The sequence below is a fragment of the Bos javanicus genome, chromosome 17 (assembly GCF_032452875.1).
Source record: "Bos javanicus breed banteng chromosome 17, ARS-OSU_banteng_1.0, whole genome shotgun sequence".
Taxonomy (NCBI): Eukaryota; Metazoa; Chordata; class Mammalia; order Artiodactyla; family Bovidae; genus Bos; species Bos javanicus.
Window position 1 is genome coordinate 53,471,840 of NC_083884.1, and position 21,584 is coordinate 53,493,423.

General features: G+C 36.8%; 1 protein-coding gene across 4 annotated transcripts in view; it reads right to left on the reverse strand.

Moving 5' to 3' along the window:
• KNTC1 (kinetochore associated 1) overlaps positions 1–21,584 on the reverse strand; it is a 70,460-nt gene that overhangs the window by 39,067 nt on the left and 9,809 nt on the right. For all 4 annotated transcript variants that reach the window (XM_061384691.1, XM_061384694.1, XM_061384690.1 and 1 more), the window contains 24 exons: positions 20,136–20,170; positions 19,790–19,900; positions 18,720–18,813; positions 18,303–18,355; positions 17,974–18,089; positions 17,422–17,476; positions 16,799–16,897; positions 15,638–15,681; positions 15,467–15,532; positions 15,299–15,374; positions 10,539–10,664; positions 10,359–10,448; positions 9,920–9,973; positions 8,552–8,613; positions 5,586–5,697; positions 4,740–4,883; positions 4,498–4,554; positions 4,299–4,394; positions 3,175–3,291; positions 2,941–3,084; positions 2,414–2,512; positions 1,614–1,717; positions 1,366–1,465; positions 792–926 (listed from right to left, as the gene is read on the reverse strand). In XM_061384691.1, coding sequence (XP_061240675.1) covers positions 792–926; positions 1,366–1,465; positions 1,614–1,717; positions 2,414–2,512; positions 2,941–3,084; positions 3,175–3,291; positions 4,299–4,394; positions 4,498–4,554; positions 4,740–4,883; positions 5,586–5,697; positions 8,552–8,613; positions 9,920–9,973; positions 10,359–10,448; positions 10,539–10,664; positions 15,299–15,374; positions 15,467–15,532; positions 15,638–15,681; positions 16,799–16,897; positions 17,422–17,476; positions 17,974–18,089; positions 18,303–18,355; positions 18,720–18,813; positions 19,790–19,900; positions 20,136–20,170 — 2,189 coding nt within the window. The remainder of the gene's footprint in view (positions 1–791; positions 927–1,365; positions 1,466–1,613; positions 1,718–2,413; positions 2,513–2,940; positions 3,085–3,174; positions 3,292–4,298; positions 4,395–4,497; positions 4,555–4,739; positions 4,884–5,585; positions 5,698–8,551; positions 8,614–9,919; positions 9,974–10,358; positions 10,449–10,538; positions 10,665–15,298; positions 15,375–15,466; positions 15,533–15,637; positions 15,682–16,798; positions 16,898–17,421; positions 17,477–17,973; positions 18,090–18,302; positions 18,356–18,719; positions 18,814–19,789; positions 19,901–20,135; positions 20,171–21,584) is intronic.

Here is a 21,584-nt window from a genome sequence, read left to right on the forward strand (position 1 = left end):
GAGAAGGGGACGACAGAGGATGAGATGGCTGGATGGCATCACTGACTCGATGGACGTGAGTCTGAGTGAACTCCGGGAGTTGGTGATGGACAGGGAGGCCTGGCGTGCTGCGATTCATGGGGTCGCAAAGAGTCGGACACGACTGAGCGACTGAACTGAACTGAACTGAACTGAATAGTTTTAGAATTATATAAAGACACTTAAAAATACAAAAATAAACCCACATCCTATTCTTGGAACAAAGGGTCCTATAGCATATATAAAACATGAGCTAAATTTTGTTAACTACCAAAGACTATGAAAGCTCTTTGCTTCTGCTGCTGCTGCTGCTGCTAAGTCGCTTCAGTTGTGTCCTACTCTGTGCGACCCCATAGACGGGAGCCCACCAGGCTCCCCCATCTTGGGATTCTCCAGGCAAGAACACTGGAGTGGGTTGCCATTGCCTTCTCCAATGCTTGAAAGTGAAAAGTGAAAGTGAAGTCGCTGGGTCATGTCTGACTCTTCACGACCCCATGGACTGCAGCCTACCAGGCTCCTCCATCCATGGGATGTTCCAGGCAAGAGTACTGGAGTGGGGTGCCATTGCCTTCTCCCATGAAAGCTCTTTAGGTACTCACAAAATACTTTAAAAGAAAAAAAAACTATAGATAGAGGCCAATCTAATGCCTAATGTTGGTATAACTTTGCTTTAATGCTTGTCTATTTGTATAATTTGATAGTTAAATCTTTAAAAACTCAAAACAAAGAAACCATATATGGATAAAAGTAAGAATAATATAAAACTTTCACACCTGTTCTCTATCAATCAGGTCAATAATCCTTAGACTGTAGATTTCATCTTTAGGCAACATATATGCTTCAGCCACCTTCAAAGCATCTTCTAAAGAAGATGGGACATCTTGTTTGAGAATGTATCTGACCACCCTCTGAAATAGATATAATTCATATTTCTTTGTTATGAAATCTCACAGAGAACCCAGAAATCATGTTTATGTAATTAAAACAATGAGGCAAAAACTAAACTGTATGAAGAATTAAAACACAATTTGTATTCTGAATTTAATGACAATCCTTTCACTTTTTTTGGTTCCCCTTAGCTTTGAGATTTAATTGATAAGTAAAAATTATATATATTTAAAGTACACAAATTATGATGTAATCTGCTTCTTTAGCTCCTTAATTATCTGTTGTCTTTACTGTTTTAATAACCAATCAAACACTCTGTTAACATCTTATCTAAGAAAAGGAAAGTAGTGAAGAACCTAGGTATATGAATCTTTAAGAATGTAAAACCCGGTCACATTTCCCGTGGTGTTCTAGAAGTGGAACAAAGGTGTTAAAAGATTCTTCAATTATTGGTCTTACCATTATTTCCTTGTTTAAGAGATTCACCTCCCTTATTCCATAGCCTCGTAAAAGTTTTTTCATCTCCATTAGTTTGTAACTTTCCTGTAACAGCTTGACCCTAAAAGTAAATTTATTGATATTAACATGGACTGTCTCTGTTATGAAATACTAAGAGACACAGTAAAGGACAGAAAAAAATGTTAATTTCAACTCAAAACATAGTTTATCCCACACCAAAAAAGTAGATCAGGAGACTGTAGTCTTACTTGGGATGGTCCATCTCCAGGTGCTGTTTCACCAGCTGCTCCACAGCTGCACTCCAGGGGACCACTGCGGCATACATTATCTTGAGCACAGCATCAAATATGAGCTACAAAGACACACACGCACCAACAGTGACTAGCCCTCGGATTTACGTTTCATGCTAATTAACGATGCTGCCCAATCTACAGCAGGGGCCCTGCATCTGCTGTATGGAAACTTGAGAATACTTCATCTTCTGACAGCAAAACCATGTATTTCTTCCAAAATTCACACATATTAAGTCATTATTTTCTACAGTCTCTGTGTTTAAAAAGGTTTTTTATGATTTTATTCACATTTTACAATAATGACTAAAAACAGTGTGAAGTCAAAATAAAGGCATATGATAAAAATATTAAAAACTGTATGTTTGTAAGACCATAGAAATGCTGGAAATACATGCATTCAAATGTCCACGTGGTATTTCTGCAGGTGGGAATGAGAAGACTTTTCACTTTTTATTTTCACGAGAAAAAAGAATCATGGGTGATTGTGATTTTATTTTTTTTATTATTTTTTTCATATTATATAAATTCTTTCTAACAAATATGTATTGCTTTTTCTTGGTTTTGCTTTTTAATATTTATTTTTTTCAAACTTTAAGCTTTTGTTCTGTACTGGGGAATATAGCCAACTAACAATGTTGTGGCAGTGTCAGGTGAACAGCGAAAAATATCTGCTGCTTTTGTGACCAGAAAAAAGAAACTTTTAAGAAAGGATGCAATGCTCAAAAAAAAAACCTATATGATCACTATTCACTTACATCTGTGTCAGATAAACATCCTATTACTGCCATGGCTTTTGCTTCCCAGGCTGTATCAAAGAGTGAGGTGAACTTTGAGCTACATCTCTTCAGTAAATCCTAAAATGAGACAAACATTTTGTTTAAATTTAAAACTCACTAGAAAACAAAGAAACAAAACCAACCCACACACACATAAATAAATACAGATAAACAGCTTTTATGGATATTTAAAAAACCAAAAACTTGTACTTAGCTATGAATGATGAACTACGGTCAACAGTGCAAAATTGCCAAAACCTTGGTCTTCACTTTTACATGGCGCAGAAAACTTTGTTCACACTTCTGTTATTTCACAACAGCCATTTGCAGAAAGTCCTAATATTATCCCATTGTGTCGAGGTTACCAGCCAATGAGTAGCAGAGTTAACTCACATTCTTAACAACAATATGCTGCACAAATCCTAATGTTAAGTATCCACATTCCTCAAAGAGTCAAACATTCAATACAACGACACACTGCACGGATCCAGGAAAAAAGAAGTTACCTCTATGTACAAAAGCAGAAGTTCCTCCTCCTGTAAGTCATGTTCATGCATGTAAACTCTTATGAATTTCTGGAAGATGGAAGGAATAAGCTCGGGGGCCAGCACTTTATCAAACATTCGGAATACAATGGTGGTTGTATCCTCCTGGATATCAAAATAAAGATGGCATAAATGCAAACTCTAGTCATGTTGACTGTGGTAAAATAATTCTGATAAATCTAGACTTTTACCTACCTTCTCAAAATCAGAGAGGGCTAATTTGCAGTTGTATTTCCTATGCAGTGTGATTAACTCTCGAAGGTTATTTACCAAAGTCCTTAACTGACATACTTCCTCCATGTTTTGATTATCCTTGTAAAACAAAAATGTTGAAGTTGTTACGGATATGAAATAAAAGCATGAGGGAAAGACAAATAACTTATGCCTTTAAATTTTGTATAAGTCTAACTAAAATTAACTAGTACAAATTAACAGATCAGAATCCAATAGAAATCTGAAATTTTTCTTTCTTAAAAAAAAAATAGAAAAAACTATTAATACAGTGTAATATTTTTTCAGAACCCCAAATATACTTAGGTACACAAACATCATTTAGATGGTCCTCAATGTTCTGATCATATAGATGTAAAGCTATAGATTAAAACCAGATATAAAGCTATGACATTTCCTAAAGCTATATACAAGAAACAGAATTTTCAATTGATAAAAGGCAATTAGGGAAAAGAAAAAGAGGAAAAGCTCTCTTGTGGAAAAAACATATAATGATCAATATACTTTATAGATTATAACATAAAGATTATATGATATCAATATACTGCTTGCAACCTACAGAAAAAATTTTTATTTTATTCTTAATAGTATATGCTATGCTAAGTCGCTTCAGTCGTGTCCAACTGTGCAACCCCATAGACGGCAGCCCACCAGGCTCCCCCGTCCCTGGGATTCTCCAGGCAAGAACACTGGAGCGGGTTGCCATTTCCTTCTCCAAAAAAACTAATCCTAATGCATTATTAAGTTTTGCCCTTTTAAAGGACTATGAAATGCTACTAATGCATAAAATCCCAATTAGACTACTTAGGAGTATGTTTATATATTGTTTCCCTTTGGTTCAATAAAGAAAAACAATGCATTAGAACAGGTTGAAGTTGTGACAGAAACATTAGGATTTTCCTTTTTGTGGATTGTAAATGTACACAACAAAAGAACACACAGAAAGAAAATGTAATAGGCACATATGTCTAACTACAGAGATAAACTTTTTAATATAAATTAAATACTTTTTAACTGGGCTTCCCTGGAGGCTCAGATGGTAAAGAATCAAATGTTTTATTACTAAAAATTTCTTTTTTGTATCATACCAAGGAACTCCAACTCCAAGAGGATGCCAATCCCAACTCATTTTCTGCTGTAAAAAATACCTCTGCCAGTTGAAGCCCATTTTCTGGCCAGTTTGCCTTTAAAAAAATATTAGAGACCATTAAAAATAATGTTTTTATTTTCAAAACAAAATGGGGAGTACTTGAAATGTCTCTTTACTACTAAGTATACTGGTATTACCTTATCAGTTAATTCAAGGTTCCTGGCTGCTTGCTCCAACCATTTTGCAAGAATTTTCTGAAATAGATACATCATATAAAGTACAAATAGATAATCACTGAAATAATTTAAAACCTCCATGATAATCTTTCAAAAGAGATACTAAAATGAACTACCTGGTGTTAGCATGACTTAATCTTTAACCATATAAAGTAAAAAATAAAATTGAATCATCCAGAGTGGAAACACTGACAGCAACTTACCTGTCCTTCAGGTACAGTCTTTCTCACAAATGGGATCACATCATTTTTAAGCCATGGACAAAGCTTTTGCAGAGAGATTGGTGTAGAAATTGAGTTGAGCAAGTTCTCAAGCATTTTCACATCAAATCTGCTTTCAAAGTTTGCCTAAATCATAGAGTGAGAAACTAAGATTTATCTGATAAATTTAAACTGAGAGCCTCCCAAGAGGGAAAGACTTATTAGGAAGTCATCTCAAGAAATATTTTACTGATTTAATTGACCCTTAAAGCAAATGATTCATGTTGGTAGCCAAATTCCATGAAACCTCACGGCAGTGAGTACGAGTTAATAAATCGAGGCAGAGGAACTGGCAGAGATGCCTTTCTAAGGAAAACTTAACTGAAGGTGACAGCATAAGCCCTAACAAGCATGTGTCTTTAACAGCCTCACACCCAGATCCTGCTCTTCAGACCTAATATCCTATATCATTATTCAGGTGATTTAGAGCAGCAACTGTAACAGGCAACCCTTTACCACTATCTGAGCTGCAATATGACTACCTTCCCCACCATTAACAAAGAAGGTGTGAATAAACTGTGGCAATAAACTGTTTAATAGAATGTTACCTCTTGAGCTAAGTTTAGGACCCAACTAGACTCTGAGTAATGAGACAACGTAAGTTCCTATTTTATCATCATATTTCCTCTGAGTTAATATCATCAGAGAACGGTTTTCTCTATTTTATCAAACAGTCTGAAAACGCCTCATTGCCCAGTCATTCCTCCCACCTCATTTGTTTCCAACACTGATTCAATAACATCTCTAGGGAACTATAAAGCCATTCAGAAAAAATGCAAAAGAAATTACCCGATGTCTCAGCCAGAGGTACTGTGCACAAACAAGGTTTCCTTCTCTTAGCTGTAAAAAAATATCCTTAAGGTCATCTTCATTATTCAGAAATTCAATCCAAGAACTACCACTGCAAAGTCAAAAAGAGGAAAGAAGCTAATAGTTTAAAAATATATATTAAGGTTATACAAGTGGATATCATTATGCATTTTAACTAGTTTTTTTCCTCAGAGTTAAAAAAAAATACCAAAGATTATACAATTAGTCTCCTTCTTATCCAGACCTATAGAATTCCTGTATTTCCCTCCCCAGAAGGCACAGCTCTTCTTATAGACCCTTTCTGAAATAATCACTACATATTCAAGCAACCATTTTAAATTTTAAATGAATGATTTCAATGAATTTTTAATATATACTGTTTATACTTGAAAAAATTCATTTAATATTATTTTGGCACTTGTACCAAATGAGCAAATATAGTTATTATTCTTTTTAAGGACTACATATGATTCCATGGCATGGATTTACTATAATCTAACTAGACCCCCCACAGGTGAACCTTAGGGTTATTTCCAGTCTTTTGCTATAATCAATAATGCTGTAGTGACTACCCAGTCTTAATTAAAGCTCAGAAATACAAGATGAATACTTCCTTAAAATGACAAAAAGACAATACTCTACAAGCCTGTGTCATGATTAAATAAGACAAAATAAGCATTTTCACTAACATCAGGACTAACAGAAGGATGTCTGTTTACCATCATTATTTAATAATGTCCTACAAGTATCAGTCAATGAAACTGGGCAAGAAATGAAAAAATGAAGCAAAATTATCATTATTTGCATATATAATAATATACTTGGAAAAAGCAAGATTAACTGAAATATTACTATAAGCAAAAAAAAAAAAGGAGTTCAATAAGGTAACTGATTTAAAAGTAATTTTAAAAAAACAATAGCTTCTATATTCTTTTGAGAATATGATACAGTTCCATTTATAATAGTAGGAAGAAAGAACAAAATTCACATAAAGTATACAAAATCTACATGAAGACAACTGAGTAGCTACCACTCAGGAATATAAGAAAAGAATAGAATGAGTAGGAAGACATGTGCGTGTGGGCTCAGTTGCTAAGCTGTGTCCGACTCTTGTGATCCCATGGACTGCAGCCCACCAGGCTCCTCTCTCCATGGGATTACCCAGGCAAGAATACTGGAGTGGGTTGCCATTTCCTCCTCCAAGGAAGACACATACTGTCGTTAAATATCAAGATTTGATATTGCAGATAGTGGTTCTCCCCAAATTGATCTTAGGTTCAGCACATTCCCATTTAAAAAATAATAAAAAATCCAACAAAAATAAGATTTTTAAAAAACTGAATAAGCTGATTCTGACTCATACAGAAAAGAGTAATCCCCCAAATTCTGGAAAATAAGCATAGTGAGACTAGTCTATCAGTTAATAGGACACTTTAAAGCTACATTAATTAAAACTATTGGATACTGGTGAATGAATAGAGATGAGATCAAGTGAACACAATTATATTCCAGAAACTTAAACACACATGAGAATTTTAATATGTAATTAAGGTAACATTTTCAGTTAGCACTGAAAAGGTGGAATGTTTAATGATAGTACTGGAATAACTGAAGAGCCACAAGGAAAAAAATAAAGCTTCCTTCATTGTTAGTTTATCACGATAAATAAACTTATGTTTGAAGTAGCTATACTGCATATTTATAAATGCTTTCTTGGTGCACGTTAGTATATCTAATAGAATTAATTTCCAGAAATGAATTGCTAAGGCCAAAGGTACGTGCCTTTAAATCTGCCTTCCAAACGTTTCAAACCCAATGGATGATGTCAGTTCAGTCGCTCAGTCACGTCTGACTCTTTGCAACCCCATGGACTGTAGCACGCCAGGCTTCCCTATCCATCACCAACTCCCATAGCTTGCTCAAACTCATGTCCGTCGAGTCAGTGATGCCATCCAACTGTCTCATCTTCTGCCATCTTCCTTCTCCTCCTGCCTTCAGTCTTTCCCAGCAACAGGGTCTTTTTCAATGAGTCAGTTCTTCACATTAGATGGCCAAAGTACTGGAGTTTCAGCTTCAGCATCAGTCTTTCCAGTGAATACTCAGGACTGATTTCCTTTAGGATTGACTGGTTTGATCTCCCTGCAGCCCAAGGCACTCTCAAGAGTCTTCAACAACACAATTCAAAAGCATCAATTCTTCGGCACTCAGCTTTCTTTATAGTCTAGCTCTCACATCTATACACGACTACTGGAAAAACCTTAGCTTTAATTGGACGGACCTTTGTCAGAAAAGTAATGTCTCTGCTTTTTAATATGCTGTCTAGGTTGGTCATAGCTTTTCTTCCAAGGAGCAAGCGTCTTTTAATTTCATGGCTACAGTGATTTTGGAGCTCCCAAAAAATAGTCTCTAACTGTTACCATTGTTTCCCCATCTATTTTCCATGAAGTGATGGGACCAGATGCCATGATCTTAGTTTTCTCAATGTTGAGTTTTAGGCCAATTTTTTCACTCAACTCTTTCACTTTCATCAAGAGGCTCTTCAGTTCTTCTTCACTTTCTGCCATAAGAGTGGTGTCATCTGCACATCTGAGGTTATTGATGTTTCTCCCAGCAATCTTGATTCCAGCTTGTGCTTTATCCAGCCCAGCATTTCACATGATGTACTCTGCACATAAGTTAAATAAGCAGGGTAACAATATACAGCCTTGAGGACGCCTTTCCCAATTTGAAACCAGTCTGTTGTTCCATGTCTGGTTCTAACTGTTGCTTCTTGACCTGCATACGGATTTCTCAGGAGGCAGGTAAGGTGGTCTGCCTTACCTGGATGAGGTAGGAAGTGCCTAAAGTTTAGCAGGGAGGATAACATTTTCCATCATTCACTCCCTAGAAACACAAATTCATACAAAGCATTGCTGTATCTTTTATGACAGTCCAAATGTACACACCTGAATTTTTCTGGTCCAAATGCTCCATAAAAAGTAGTCAATTTTGCATGAGCCCTTAGTACCTAAAAATAAACCCAACAGTCTGAATATTGTGTGCAGTAACATTAAAATAAAAAACACCCAAAATTAGGCATTCTGTTTTAGAAATCTTGCGCATATTTTCCTTTTATCCTGCATTACAGGTCAATACCCCTAAATATGACTGCCTTTATTTAACACAAAACATAAAACTTGGACTGATGGAAACATTTCCAGTCACAGTCATTGCAATAAAACTGCAAAGAGGAAGGTATTTGTATATGAACTGTGCCTTTAAATCTGCCTTCCAAATGTTTCAATCCCAATGGATGATGTAGGAAGTGCCTAAAGCTTAGCAGGGAAAGTGTCTTTCAAAATCAATTAGTTTTCCCACTGATTTATAAATATGACCTTCTGGTAAAACCTAGCTGGATTATACTAAACATTTACTTTAAGATAAGAGTTAAAAATTATATAGATGGTCCCTGACATGCAATGGTTCAACTTAAGATTTTTTGACTTTATGATGGTGGAAAACCAATATGCATTCAATAGAAACCACACTTCAAATTTGGATCTCTTCCTGTGTTAATGACAATATACAAGACAATACTTTCTTATGCTGGGAAGAATTAAGAAGCTGTAGCTCCCCTTCAGCCTCATAATCCCAAACAACTGATACCCTTTCAACCATTTTGTGTTTTCACTTTCAGTACAGTATTCAATAAATTACATGAGCTATTTGACACTTTATTACAAAGTAGGCCTTAAGTCAGATGATTTTGCTCAACTCTAGCTAATGTAAGTCTCTGAGCACATTTAACGTAGGCGAAGCCAAACTACGATGTTCAGTTGGTTGGGTGTATTATACGTACTTTTCTTTATTTGCATGCGGCATGCAGGATCTTAGTTCCCCGAGCAGGGATGGAAGCTGTGCCCCCTGCATTGGGAGCACGGAGTCTTAACCACTGGACTGCCAGGGAAGTCCCTTAAATGTATTTTTCACTTATGATATTTTCAGCTTAATGATGGGTTGGTCAGGACATAACCCCATCATAAGTCTAGGAAGATCTGCATGTACATGTACACACACATATATTTTTTGACACCATCATAACTATCATAATTTATAATTATTTGAGGTAGCAATCACTAAAAAAATACCTAAGAGGAAATATTTCATTTGATTTCAAAATAACCCTTAAGTACTATTATTAATCCCATTTTGCAATAAGGAAAAATGTATTAAAGTAACTTGCTCTTGAAAAAGTACAGACCTATCTTGAATTCAAAAGCATATTCTATTAGTACATTCATCCCCAAATTAACCTATAAATCTAATGCAATTACCTCTTTTAAGCCATCAGAATAGACAAGAACAGTTTTATCTTCTTTCTTCAAAAGCTAAGATGAATAAGAAACATAGTTAGAATATTGGCTATGTCAGGTTCTCCATTCTGTGAATTAAAGTAAAAAAATCATTTTTAAAAATTAAATTGCACTGAACTGAGATGAATAAAGAAATTATATATCTTAAAAATAATGCATTGCATGAAAACAGCTCACATTTTGCCCATATTACACCTTGATTTTAAGGAATTTAACTGGCAACAGTATTCAGTCAAAGATCAGTGAGAAGAACAATCTATAGCAAAAAATGGCATCATTTGGAAAAAATATGTATATTAAAAATGCACTTTAAAAACTGATATAAAAACAATTCAGCTTTCTGGAAATTATTTCTTTTGTATAAGACAAACTAACATGAACAAACATTAGAAAAACTTACCCTGGTTTTGGCATAATTTAGCATTTCATGGGTGGTTTCATAGGTTATCCACTGAGCCTCCAAGCAGTAATTCATCACAAACTCATCATCCTGTTGCATGAATGCCAGACATGGTAAGGCAACACAATGCAGATCAGTCCATCAATCTGAATATTCCAGTATACAACAGGGAAAACATACCTGGATTTTATGTAGATTTTCCTTGGCTTCATTTACAAGTTTTTGCCATTTAGTCTGCTCACTGGTGTCCAGAGAACTCAAAGCTAGTTTCTCCAATATATCATTTGATTTTACTTTGTAAACAAGCTGTAATATAAACATGCCACATCAAGAAGTCTGAAGCAAAATAACACTTGTTGATGAAACCTTATGCTGTATACTAAAAAAAGAAAAAAGTGAGTATTCATGCAGTTCAAGAATAAGCATTGCGACTTTCCTGGTGGTCCACTGGGTAAGACTCCGTGCTCCTAATGCAGGGGGCCTGGGTTCAATCCCTGGTCAGGGAACTAGATTCCACATACTGCAACTAAAGATCCCAAATGCCAAAACTAAGACCTGGTATAGCCAAGTAAATAAATAAAAATAAATATTAAAAAAAAAAAAAAGCATTAAAGAAGGTAACACTTAGATAACTGAAAGGTAATCCAGATTGCAAAGTTACATAAATCATTTCTACTGAGTCCTCACTAGATGTGACCAGTAGTGTACTAAGAGCTTTATGTGAATTATCTCAGTGAATTCTCATAAAAACCTAAGTAAGCATTTGAACCTCATCATAATCCTATGGGTAAATACTAAGATCCCTATTGTATGGCTGAGAAAACTTAACTTGGGACTTCCCAAGTACTCCGGTGGTTAAGAATTCACCTTCCAATGCAGGGGACTCAAGTTCAATGCCTGGTCAGGGAACTAAGATCCCTATGCCATGAGGCAACTAAGCCTTCACGGCACAACTAGAGAAGCCCATGAGCCACAGCTACTGAGCCTGCACACTCCAGAGCCTGTGCTCTACAAGCAGCCCCCATGTGCTGCAACTAGAGAAAACCAGCATGCTGCAGTGAAGACCCAGCACACCCAAAAGTAAATAAACAGAACAAAAATTTCAAAACCCCTTCCAAAAAGCCTGAAACTCAAGAGAAGGTCTGAAATTATGCTGTCCAGAAGTTAATTGAGGGACTTCCCTGGTGATCTAGTGGCTAAGATTCGGTGCTGACAATGAAGGGGGCCGAGGTTTGATTCTGATCAAAGATCTAGATCCCAGATGCCACAACTAAGACTTCGCACACTGCAACCAAAGATCCCACATACTGCAACTAAAGACTGAAGACCCCGTGTGCTGCAACTACGATCCAGCACAGCCAAATTAATTAATTAAAAAAAATTTTTTTAATAAATGGAGCTGGTTTTTAGAAGATGACCACACAATTATGTTTCATGTCTAGTTTTCCATCAAAGGTTCTTTAGCTGCTAGATACAACTTGAATATAGACAAAGCCAAATTTTCAGGTTTCTTTTTTCTTTTAATTTTATTTAATTATCTTTTAGCCATGTGGCATGTGGTATCTGTTTCCCGACCAGGGATCAAACTAGAGCCTCCTGCTTTGAAAGCATGGAGTCTTAATCACTGGACTGCCAGGGAAGTACTTCAGGTTCCTTTCTTATAAACAAAATACCAATTTTAACGTGGGCTTTCTGGTTCCGAAAACTAAAAATGATATGTATACATGATGTACATATGAACACATGTACACCCATTTTTTTTATTAAAAGAGAAAAATAAAATAAAAAAGATATAAAAGAGTAGTTTCTCTAGTTCTGTGTCTCCAGTACCTGAAAACACCTTTCACTGGTTTTGATTTTTTGCTCTATTTACCTTTTTAAAAATTAGAAACTCTCAGATGTTTAACAAGATAATAATATAACAAATATTTGTATATCTATCACTCAAATAAAAAAAAATAAAGCACATTACTTGCAGGGTTAATAGTCAGCCGCCTGTTGCTCTGGCTAAGCCATGAGAAAATAGCCATGGGAAAAGAATAAAAGCAAAATATAGCAATACAGCATCACCCAAATAAAAGTACATCGGGTTGATCAGTTGGGGTTGTCACACCCTGCTAAGCTAAGGAAAAACATAGTGTGGACCTTGGAGTGCCGGGTCAGCGCAAGCTCAGAACACTGCTTGTACACACACTAAGATGTTTTCCCAAGGCATATTCAGGTCTATGACCTCCAGCTAGGTGATAGCCCTTGCACAAGAAAATAACAAAGATAGTTTAAAGTAATCAATAAAATGGGAGACATGACCAGGGACACAGAAGGCGGACTTCATGGTAACATAAGATACTTTCTGCTTGCCAAAACACTAAATAAAAGTGATGTGGCTCCAAGGAACAGGGCTCTTGACCCAAGAGGTCTTCAGTCTCCCAGTCCCATCTTTAAGACTTTAATTCTGTCTCTAGTTTCTTTTTCCCAAACTGTGCATTGACCACTTTCGATTCCCTACCTGCTGTGCTGGCCGCAGCAATTACTAATATAGTTTAAGATCCCATTCTCTTCTTCCAAACATGTCATCCTCCTTCCCTGAACTAGAAGTATCTGTTATCTTAATTTTGGTGCTTTTTATCCCATTAACTTACTTCTTTACTCATATACACTTTTAAACAATAAATGGAATTAATTCTTTTGTGTGTTTTAAAATGCTATATTTAAAAACGTTTTAATTATTGGAGTATAGTTGATTAACAATGTGATGATTTCAGGTGTACAGCAAAATGATTCAGTTATACATATGCACTGCATCTACTCTTTTTCAAGTTCTTTTCCCATTTAGGTTGTTATGTAATATAAAAGGCTACATTTTTCCATTCCCTTTTTTAAAATTTGATCACGCCAGGTCTTTGTGGCACACGGGATCTTTAGCTACAGCACACAAGCTCTCAGTTGCAGCACGTGGGGATCTGGTTCCCTAACCACAATCAAACCCCGGCCCCTGCATTGGGATTACTGGAGTCCTAGCCACTGGATCAGTGGGGAAGTCCCCAATATGCTACATTTTTTAAACAACAAACAGGTGGATACTCACCACCCACAAAGGAAATATTAGTTCTTCACTACCACTAAGCTCCCTCCTTCATTACTTACCACGACTTTTCAGGGGCTATCAATGAATTCCTAATCACCAAATTCAACAACTTTCAGTTTTTATGCTTGATTTTATCGGTAATATTTGCAACTGCTGATGACTCTCCACTCAACTTTTTGTTTGTCTTCTGGCCACGTCTCATGGCTTATGGGACCGTAGTTCCCCAACCAAGGATTGAACCTAGGCCCTCAGCAGTGAAAGCAAGAAGCCCTAACCACTGGACTGCCAGGGATTCTCCTCCCTAAACTTCAAAGTTTCTTCTTCCTTGGCTTCTTCAATTGCACATTTGTGTGGGTTTCTTCCCAAATGTGTTCATCGCCCTTCTTCCTCTATGTCCCATGTGGTGGTGCCCTGTACCTCATACTCAGATCTCTTCTGACTCTCCACATTCTCCTTGAGAGGTCTGAGCCATTCCCCTGTGTTATCCACCTCCAGATTCAGCTCAGATCACTCTCCAGGTTCCTATCAGAGAGCCTCATTTTATAAGATTCCTTACATGCAATGTTTTTTTAAACATATAATTTTATTTATTTATATTTTTTGGCTGTGCTAGGTCTTTGTTGCTGTGAGGGCTTTTCTCTGGTTGCGGTGAGTGGGGACTACTCTCTGCATGGAACTGCAGTGGATTCTCTTGTTGGGGAGTGTGGGCCTTAGGGCACACAAGGCTTCAGTAGTTGCGGCTCCCCGGTTCCAGAGCACAGGCTCCATAGTTGTGGCACACGGGCTTAGGTGCCCGCCGGCATGTGGGATCTTCCCGGACCAGGGATTGAACCCATATCTCCTGCATTGGCAGTCAGATTCTTTACCACTGAGCCACTAGGGAAGTCACACATGCAATGTTCATAGGCAGAACCCTTTATATGTTATCCCTAACTCTTCCACAACACTCTTCATTTTAAGTCATATCATCACATTCCAACTAGTGTACTGAGCAGAGTCCTGCAAGTCCCTTCCCAACATTATCACCCTGTTTGATCACTGAGCCCCACTGCTTCTACCTTCTACACACCTCTCTTGGCCTTCCCTCCTGTATGTCTCTACCTCGCTGCACTGGCTCAGTCTTTCAACTGAGATACGGGTTCAATCCCATTATCAATTTCCCCTCTTTATACAGTGAAATTCTTAGTAGCTCCCTATCACCTGCAGAACAAAACCTAAATCCTCTGCAGTGCACACAAAGCCCTCTAGGCTCTGACCTTCTTCTCCATCATCTCCTTTTCTTTCTATGCACAGTGAACCTATACGCTAGTCCTGACTAACTACTAGGAGTTTCTGGAAACCATAAGACTCCCTCACTTTCTTTCTTTTTAATATCTGTGTGAATTCTTAATAAGGGATGAATTTTTCTTTTTTAAGTTTTCACGGAACTTGTTACAATGTTGTTTCTGCTCCATGCTTTGGTGTTCCAGCCTCTAGGCATGAGGGATCCTAGCTCCCTGACCAGGAATCAAACCTGCAACCCCACCTGTTTTGGTTGGTGAAGCCCCAGCCACTGGTTTGCCAGGAAAATCCCATCCCTCACTTTCTTCATGTGTCCTAATACTTAGAATTCCCTTCCTCTCCCAGGACTATCAGGAATATCTTCAAGATAGGACATAAAATTACCTCCTCCAGGAAGTCTTTCCACCCTACTTAAAAGTTCAGTATCTCCTTTGAATCCCTTACTCTATTTGGTCATATCTTAATTACAGGTCTGATCACACTAAATCTCAATCATGTTTTACCTGTTTGTCTCCTCAGCCACTAGTACATGAAGAAATGCTTTCAATGCATGAATGAATACATGAATAATTACCTCAACATCTAGTCCAAACTGAATGGCAAAGCTCTCAGCTTCAGCAAATCTGTGTTTGTGAAGTAACCGACTCAATCTGAAAAATTGAAAAGAAATTTCAGTAAAATTTGTATTAATCAGAGAAGTCAAGTCTTTCATTAAGGTAAGGCTTAGAAAAAAAGAAGTTACCTGTTTTCTGGTAAAGCCTCTGTAAGACATCTGAGTGCTAAAACGGAGACTGAGTCTTCAGACAAACTGAAAAAAAAATTTTAATATTGACATTTGCCATTTAATATTAGTAAATAAGTTTTAACTATGCTGTTATTTAATGATGCATCTGATAAACAAAATGTGACCTACCTTGGATCATTTTTGAAAATTCCTTCCAGAAGGTATATGGTATCCTACAAGAGCAAAAACATGTTTAAAATTGAGAAATGGTATCAATTCACTTTATAGTTACTACAGTAACAACTGGTTTAGGCAGAAATTATCCATCAATGGATTCTAAAATTACCGGGAAAAACTGTTGAAGAAAAGAATATTCCCACAGTCTCAAAATAGTACCACAGAAATTACTTACTAATTATCAGGGGGAACGTATACCTTTACAAGGAAGAAATCTGGTAGATCTGCTTTAACCAAGTGATCAAATTTAACAGCACCAATAACAAGATGAGTAAACTTGAGTCCCTTAACGTGATCCAGTCAGGACACAACATCACCTATGCAGGATCCTGGCCAGAAAAGCTTAGCACAAATCTAATCATGACGAGGCTGACAGATCCAAATGGAGGAACATTCAACCATTCTACTAGTACTCAAGAAAATGTGTCGGAAAAGACCAAAATAAGACTAGGGAAGTTTTAGAGATTAAAGTAAACCACCATGTGACCACAACAACAAAATTCAATTTGTGATGCTTGACTGAATCCTAGGTCAGGAAAAAAAAAAGTTCTCAAGTAATTGGCACTATTGGTAAAATTTGAATTTGGATGGCATATTTCACAATAATATTGCATTAATGTTAAATGTTGTGAGTGTGATGACTATGTTTTAGAAGAATGGCTTGACTCTTTAGGAGATACCTGCTGAAATTAGAGATGAGAGGTTATGATGTCTGAAAGTAATTTCCAAATGGTTTGGAAAAAATACAGGGCATATGTATAAAAAAGAGATGAAACATAGTAAGAAAAAACTTTTTTAGGATAACAGTTAAAAAATAAGTAAAAAGTGATAACCTCTCCCAAATTAACAATTATTTATATTCCCTGTGAACAGACAAGAAAATTGAATATGCAATTGACTGATGTCTTAGTCAATTAATTTTCTTGTCTTTTTAAATGAAAACCGACCTTCTACAAATAAATGTAGCTCAAGACCTATGATAACAATAAATATGGTTATAAACCTGAGATCTATCCAGGTATTCCACTAGGTTCCACTCATTCTTGACTCAGTTATTCTTAATTGTTTTTGCTGTTGTTGCTATAAAGTAGTTCAAAATACATGTCAGCTTACCGTGCTAATTCCTGTTTGCACCAGAGAAGAAATACCAGATACTTCCAAAGAATACAGTATTTCCATCGCAGGTAATGAACAGACCACAAGGTTTTTCATCTAAGAAAAACAAGACAGCTATGAATTTCTTAGGTCAGTATAAACCTCTAAGCACAAGATAGCACTTACAATCCAGGACATAGATGAAAACATTTGATACAAAGTTAATTGAAAAAATAAGTAAATCTGTTACTGTATCATTTAAAGGTTACATATAAAATTATATCCTATCCCATCTTCTAAATCTGCTACCTGGAGTCCATTTTACAATTTGAACCTAAGGCGAATGTAATTTGGAAGACAAATGTAAACGTAAGGCAAATGTAATTCCTCAGTGTCAGAAGTATGAAGTATCACTGTAATAAGCATTTTCTTATGGAAATGCTCCAATTAAAGTATGGAACAGAGATTTATACTTTGTTTTTTAGATGAGAAAAAAGAGCTCTGCAGGGTTATTTCTGATCTGTCAAGTACCTGTGTGAACTAAGAGCTAATATATTTCAAGCACTACTTAACAACTAGTTTTGTATTAATGCTATTTCTAACACATAATATGGACAAATGTGAAATAAATTCTCCCAAACCTTCTTATTAGTAGTAGTTGTTAGAGCCACTAATTTGAGATTTGTAATCCCTTGCCTGAAAGAGAAAAGAAGGTTTAAGTGAATCACATAAGCCAGTTGCTAGATATAAGCTAAGTCAAAGTGATATCCTTGTATAAAAATTTATTCACACAGAAGATAATGAATTTGACTTCTCAGTGTTTATGGCCTAGACTGACACTCTTTCTAACACATTCATTTGGAGCTTTTTGCGTAACCCATTTGTTCTTAATGGCTAATAATGAAATGGTCTTTACCCTGTCAGTCTGTTCACAGTGTTATTTGTAATGTAACACATAATGGGGCTTCCCTGGTGGCTCAGCTGGTAAAGAATCTGCCTGCAATGAGGGAGACCTAGGTTTGATCCCTGGGTTGGGAAGATTCCCTGGAGAAGGGAAGGCTACCCACTCCAGTATTCTGGTCTGGAGAATTCCATGGATTGTACAGACCACGGGGTAGCAAAGATCTGATCAGAACCAGGCAAGAAACCTGGTTCTAACAGAAGGGAAATCAATGTTGAGTGTCATAATGTACCAGGTGACTGATGAAGGTGACTCTGCTTCTGTGGTGAGAAGAAACTCTTCTACATGAAGGACAGGCCAGTTCCATATGGGAGTTAGGGTGTAAATATCCCATAAGCTCAACACGTTCTGCAAAAGAGACATTTCATTGATACAATCTCTTAATGGCTAAAAATTTACATTTGGGAATCTATCTTTTGATATGTAACTGAAATAAAGTACATTACACAAGACAGTAATTCACCCCAGCTAAAGTCCTTGTCTTGGTAAAGTTTAACAACATTTCCACTGTTAAATATAAAACCAAGTGAAAATACTTAAGGCGAAATATCAGAAACATACATCAGTATCAAGAACAAAAAGTAGGTTGTCTATTAGCTGGAACTTCTTTGCACCTACAAAAGAGAAAGCAAGGTGTGTAAGGACTACGTTTCTGGGTTATGTATCGCCATATTTAAGACAGTAAACTAACATACTTATGAAGAGGCAGAAGTGCACTTAAACAAGAAGTTTCCATTCCCATTTATTTCCTCCCCTCTACTTTTCTGGATGACTACTAAAACAAAAAACCTCCCAAAATGAAGAGTAACAACAGCAATGCTCCAAGAAGTCAAATATGCAGACAATCACAGACTAATAAGCTGGCTTGTTTGCAAGAGTTATTTGCTAAAATGGGCCACATGCTAGACTTAGCATATTGACATGAAAATAACAACTCACTTTCAATTACCAAAAGTAGTTTCATTAACTTATTTTTACCTTTGATAATCTCTGAATCAATAACACTCTTAACTGTCATCCCTTTCCTGGAAGAATCTGGCTCCCATTTTGAGAGTGCACAATTGCCAGTTCCCTACAGAAGTGAAAACAGTATGTCAATTACAAACTTGGTTTCAGACCCAAGTTCTCTTCCAGGTAGAAACATCAAAGTTGCACATGTGACTAATTTCAAAATATATTTATATATATTCAAGCTCAGCTAGCTATTATCATCCTGTTCCTCTCTTAGTTTTCAAGAGAACAGAATGAAAAGAAAAGTGAACTCCTACCACATGAACATTTAACAAGGAGCAGGCATGTTCAGGCAACTTAGAGACACCAGATAAGCTTTAAGACTTCCTCTAGAATTATGAGATAAATACAGTGCTTGATGAAGTACTGTCATTAAAATAATTACTATTTGAAAAAAATTCATAAATATTCATTTCAAATTATTTGACGCCCGATGAAATACTGAACAGGATACACTCACTAGATAGGGAAAAATACCTGCTTAATATATAAATTTGGCAAGCAAACATGTTGTAAATGCTGTAATAATATAATTCAATATAGAATTTTTGCCTACTCCACGAATATGATATTAGATGTTTTGTTTGCTGCTGTTGCACTCATAGCTGAAGTGAAAAGTGAAAGTGTTAGTTGCTCAACTCTTTGCAACCCCATGGACTATATAGCCCATCAGGCTCCTCTCCATGAAATTCTCCAGGCAAGAATACTGGAAGTCATTCCCTTCTTGTGCGGATCTTCTGGACCCAGGGATCGAATCCAGGTCTCCTGTATTACAGGCAGATTCTTTACCATCTGAGCCACCTGGGAAGCCCTAACTTAAAGACATGCTAAATGTCAAGTAGAGATTAGTGAAAATAAAGATGCAATAGTTTTTCCCATGTAGAAACTTAGTTAACTCTATTGAGTTAATTTCATGAAATTTTCTAATTTCCCTGTTTCTGCTATACACTACAAATTCACAATTTTACCAAAACTATGTTTTAATGAAGAAATGTTTCAGAAAAAGAAATTTGAAATTTTATAAAAAAAAGAATTACCCCAATTATCACAGGGATTTCGCTTGCTAAATCACCAGCCACAAGATTGAGACAACCGAGAGTATGATAATTCTCAGTAGAAATAAAGCTGGACTTGATTTGTCCTTGTAACTGCAAGATTTAAAAAAATAAGAATGTTATATATATGCTCCATAGTCCAAACTCCTTGGAAAGATTGATAAAAATCAGTTAAATCAACAGTTACAAAGGTATCTTTTAATGGGAATGTCATTAAAATGTTTTATTATGCTAATTCCCCCAAATCAACCATTAGACAATTATGCAGAAACACTTTCCTAAACTGGCATTTAAGTTTTAAGAAGACAGTGTGGTCTTGTCTTCTTACCTTCTTAGCTGTATCGAAGTCTGCCTTTTCAATCGCTGCATGAAAAAGACAAAGTAGGCTAAATTTATAGTATGACATAAAATACATACAAGTCTCCCCTTTTGTGTCAAGATGAAATTATATACAATCTAGTGAGAAGAACAACTGGTCAGAAATTAATAAAGTGCTGGTGACTTTTCAGTTTTGCCCTTGACCAAAGAAATAAACTGTGATGGCATGTTGTACTCAGGGCACCTGCCAGCGTGTCTTATATCCTTATAGGGCCTCTCCACACATTCACGCACCACGGTTCTTCCTACTCAGCGTCTTCTCCCTGTCCCAACTCTCCTAGTCAAGCTCTGAAGTGCTACCTGTGATGTCCTCAACACTTTGCACTCCCTTTTGGAAGAGCAGTTTCACTTGTCCAGCTCCTTCATCAAACTTTAGAGAACTGTGTACCTTAAATCTCCTCATAGCCCCAGCATCTGGCACATCCTTAGCACATGTGTGCAAGCATGCTCAATCGCTTCAGTTGGGTCCGACTCTTTGTGACCTTTGTGACCCTGGCACTGTAGCCCATCAGGCTCCTCTGTTCATGGGATTCTCCAGGCCTACATACTGGAGTGGGTTTCCATGCCCTCCTCCAGGGGATCTTCCCACCCAGGGATTGAATTCTTATCTCCTATGTCTCCTGCATTGGCAGGAGGGTTCCTTACCACTAGTGCCACCTGAGAAGCCTTCTTAGCACATAGTAGATCTTTAAAAAAAAAAAATTGTTGAATACATGCCTAGAATCAATTCCTCAATCTCTGCCAGCTCAGAGGGATATAAGATCCACACAATTCACTAACACACTCGAGATTACTGCTCTGTATTATTAATTATTAATGCAATCATTTCAGTTTACAGGTTCATTCATTTCAACAAAAAGCATTTATTACTATGTTAGCATATCGCCCATCTCTCCGACTAAGTTGTAAAGTCCTTGAAGGCTATAAATAAATAGTTCTTCAGATTCTGTTGCAGCCCTAACTTGGAGAATAAGTATATTACGAATACTCAAAGTATGCCCAGTATCAAAGAATGGAGTTACACTAAAATATTCTCAAAGAGACTATGTTAAAATTACTTGGAAAACACATAAGAAATATTGCTGTGGGGCTTCCTTGGTGACTCAGCGGTAAAGACTATGCCTGCCAATGCAGGAGACACAGGTTCAATTCCTGGTTTGGGAAGATCCCACATGCTGAGAAGCAACTAAGCCTGTGCACCACAACATTGGGCCTGTGCTCTGCAGCTGAGGAACTGCAACTACTGAAGCCCATGCCCCCTTAGAGCCCGTGTTCCACAGGAAAAGAAGCCACAACAATGAAAAGCCTGCGCATCGCGACAGGAGAGCAGAATTCCTGATCTCTGTAAATAGAGAAAGCACACACTCACCAACAAAGACCCAGTGAAAACAAAAAATTA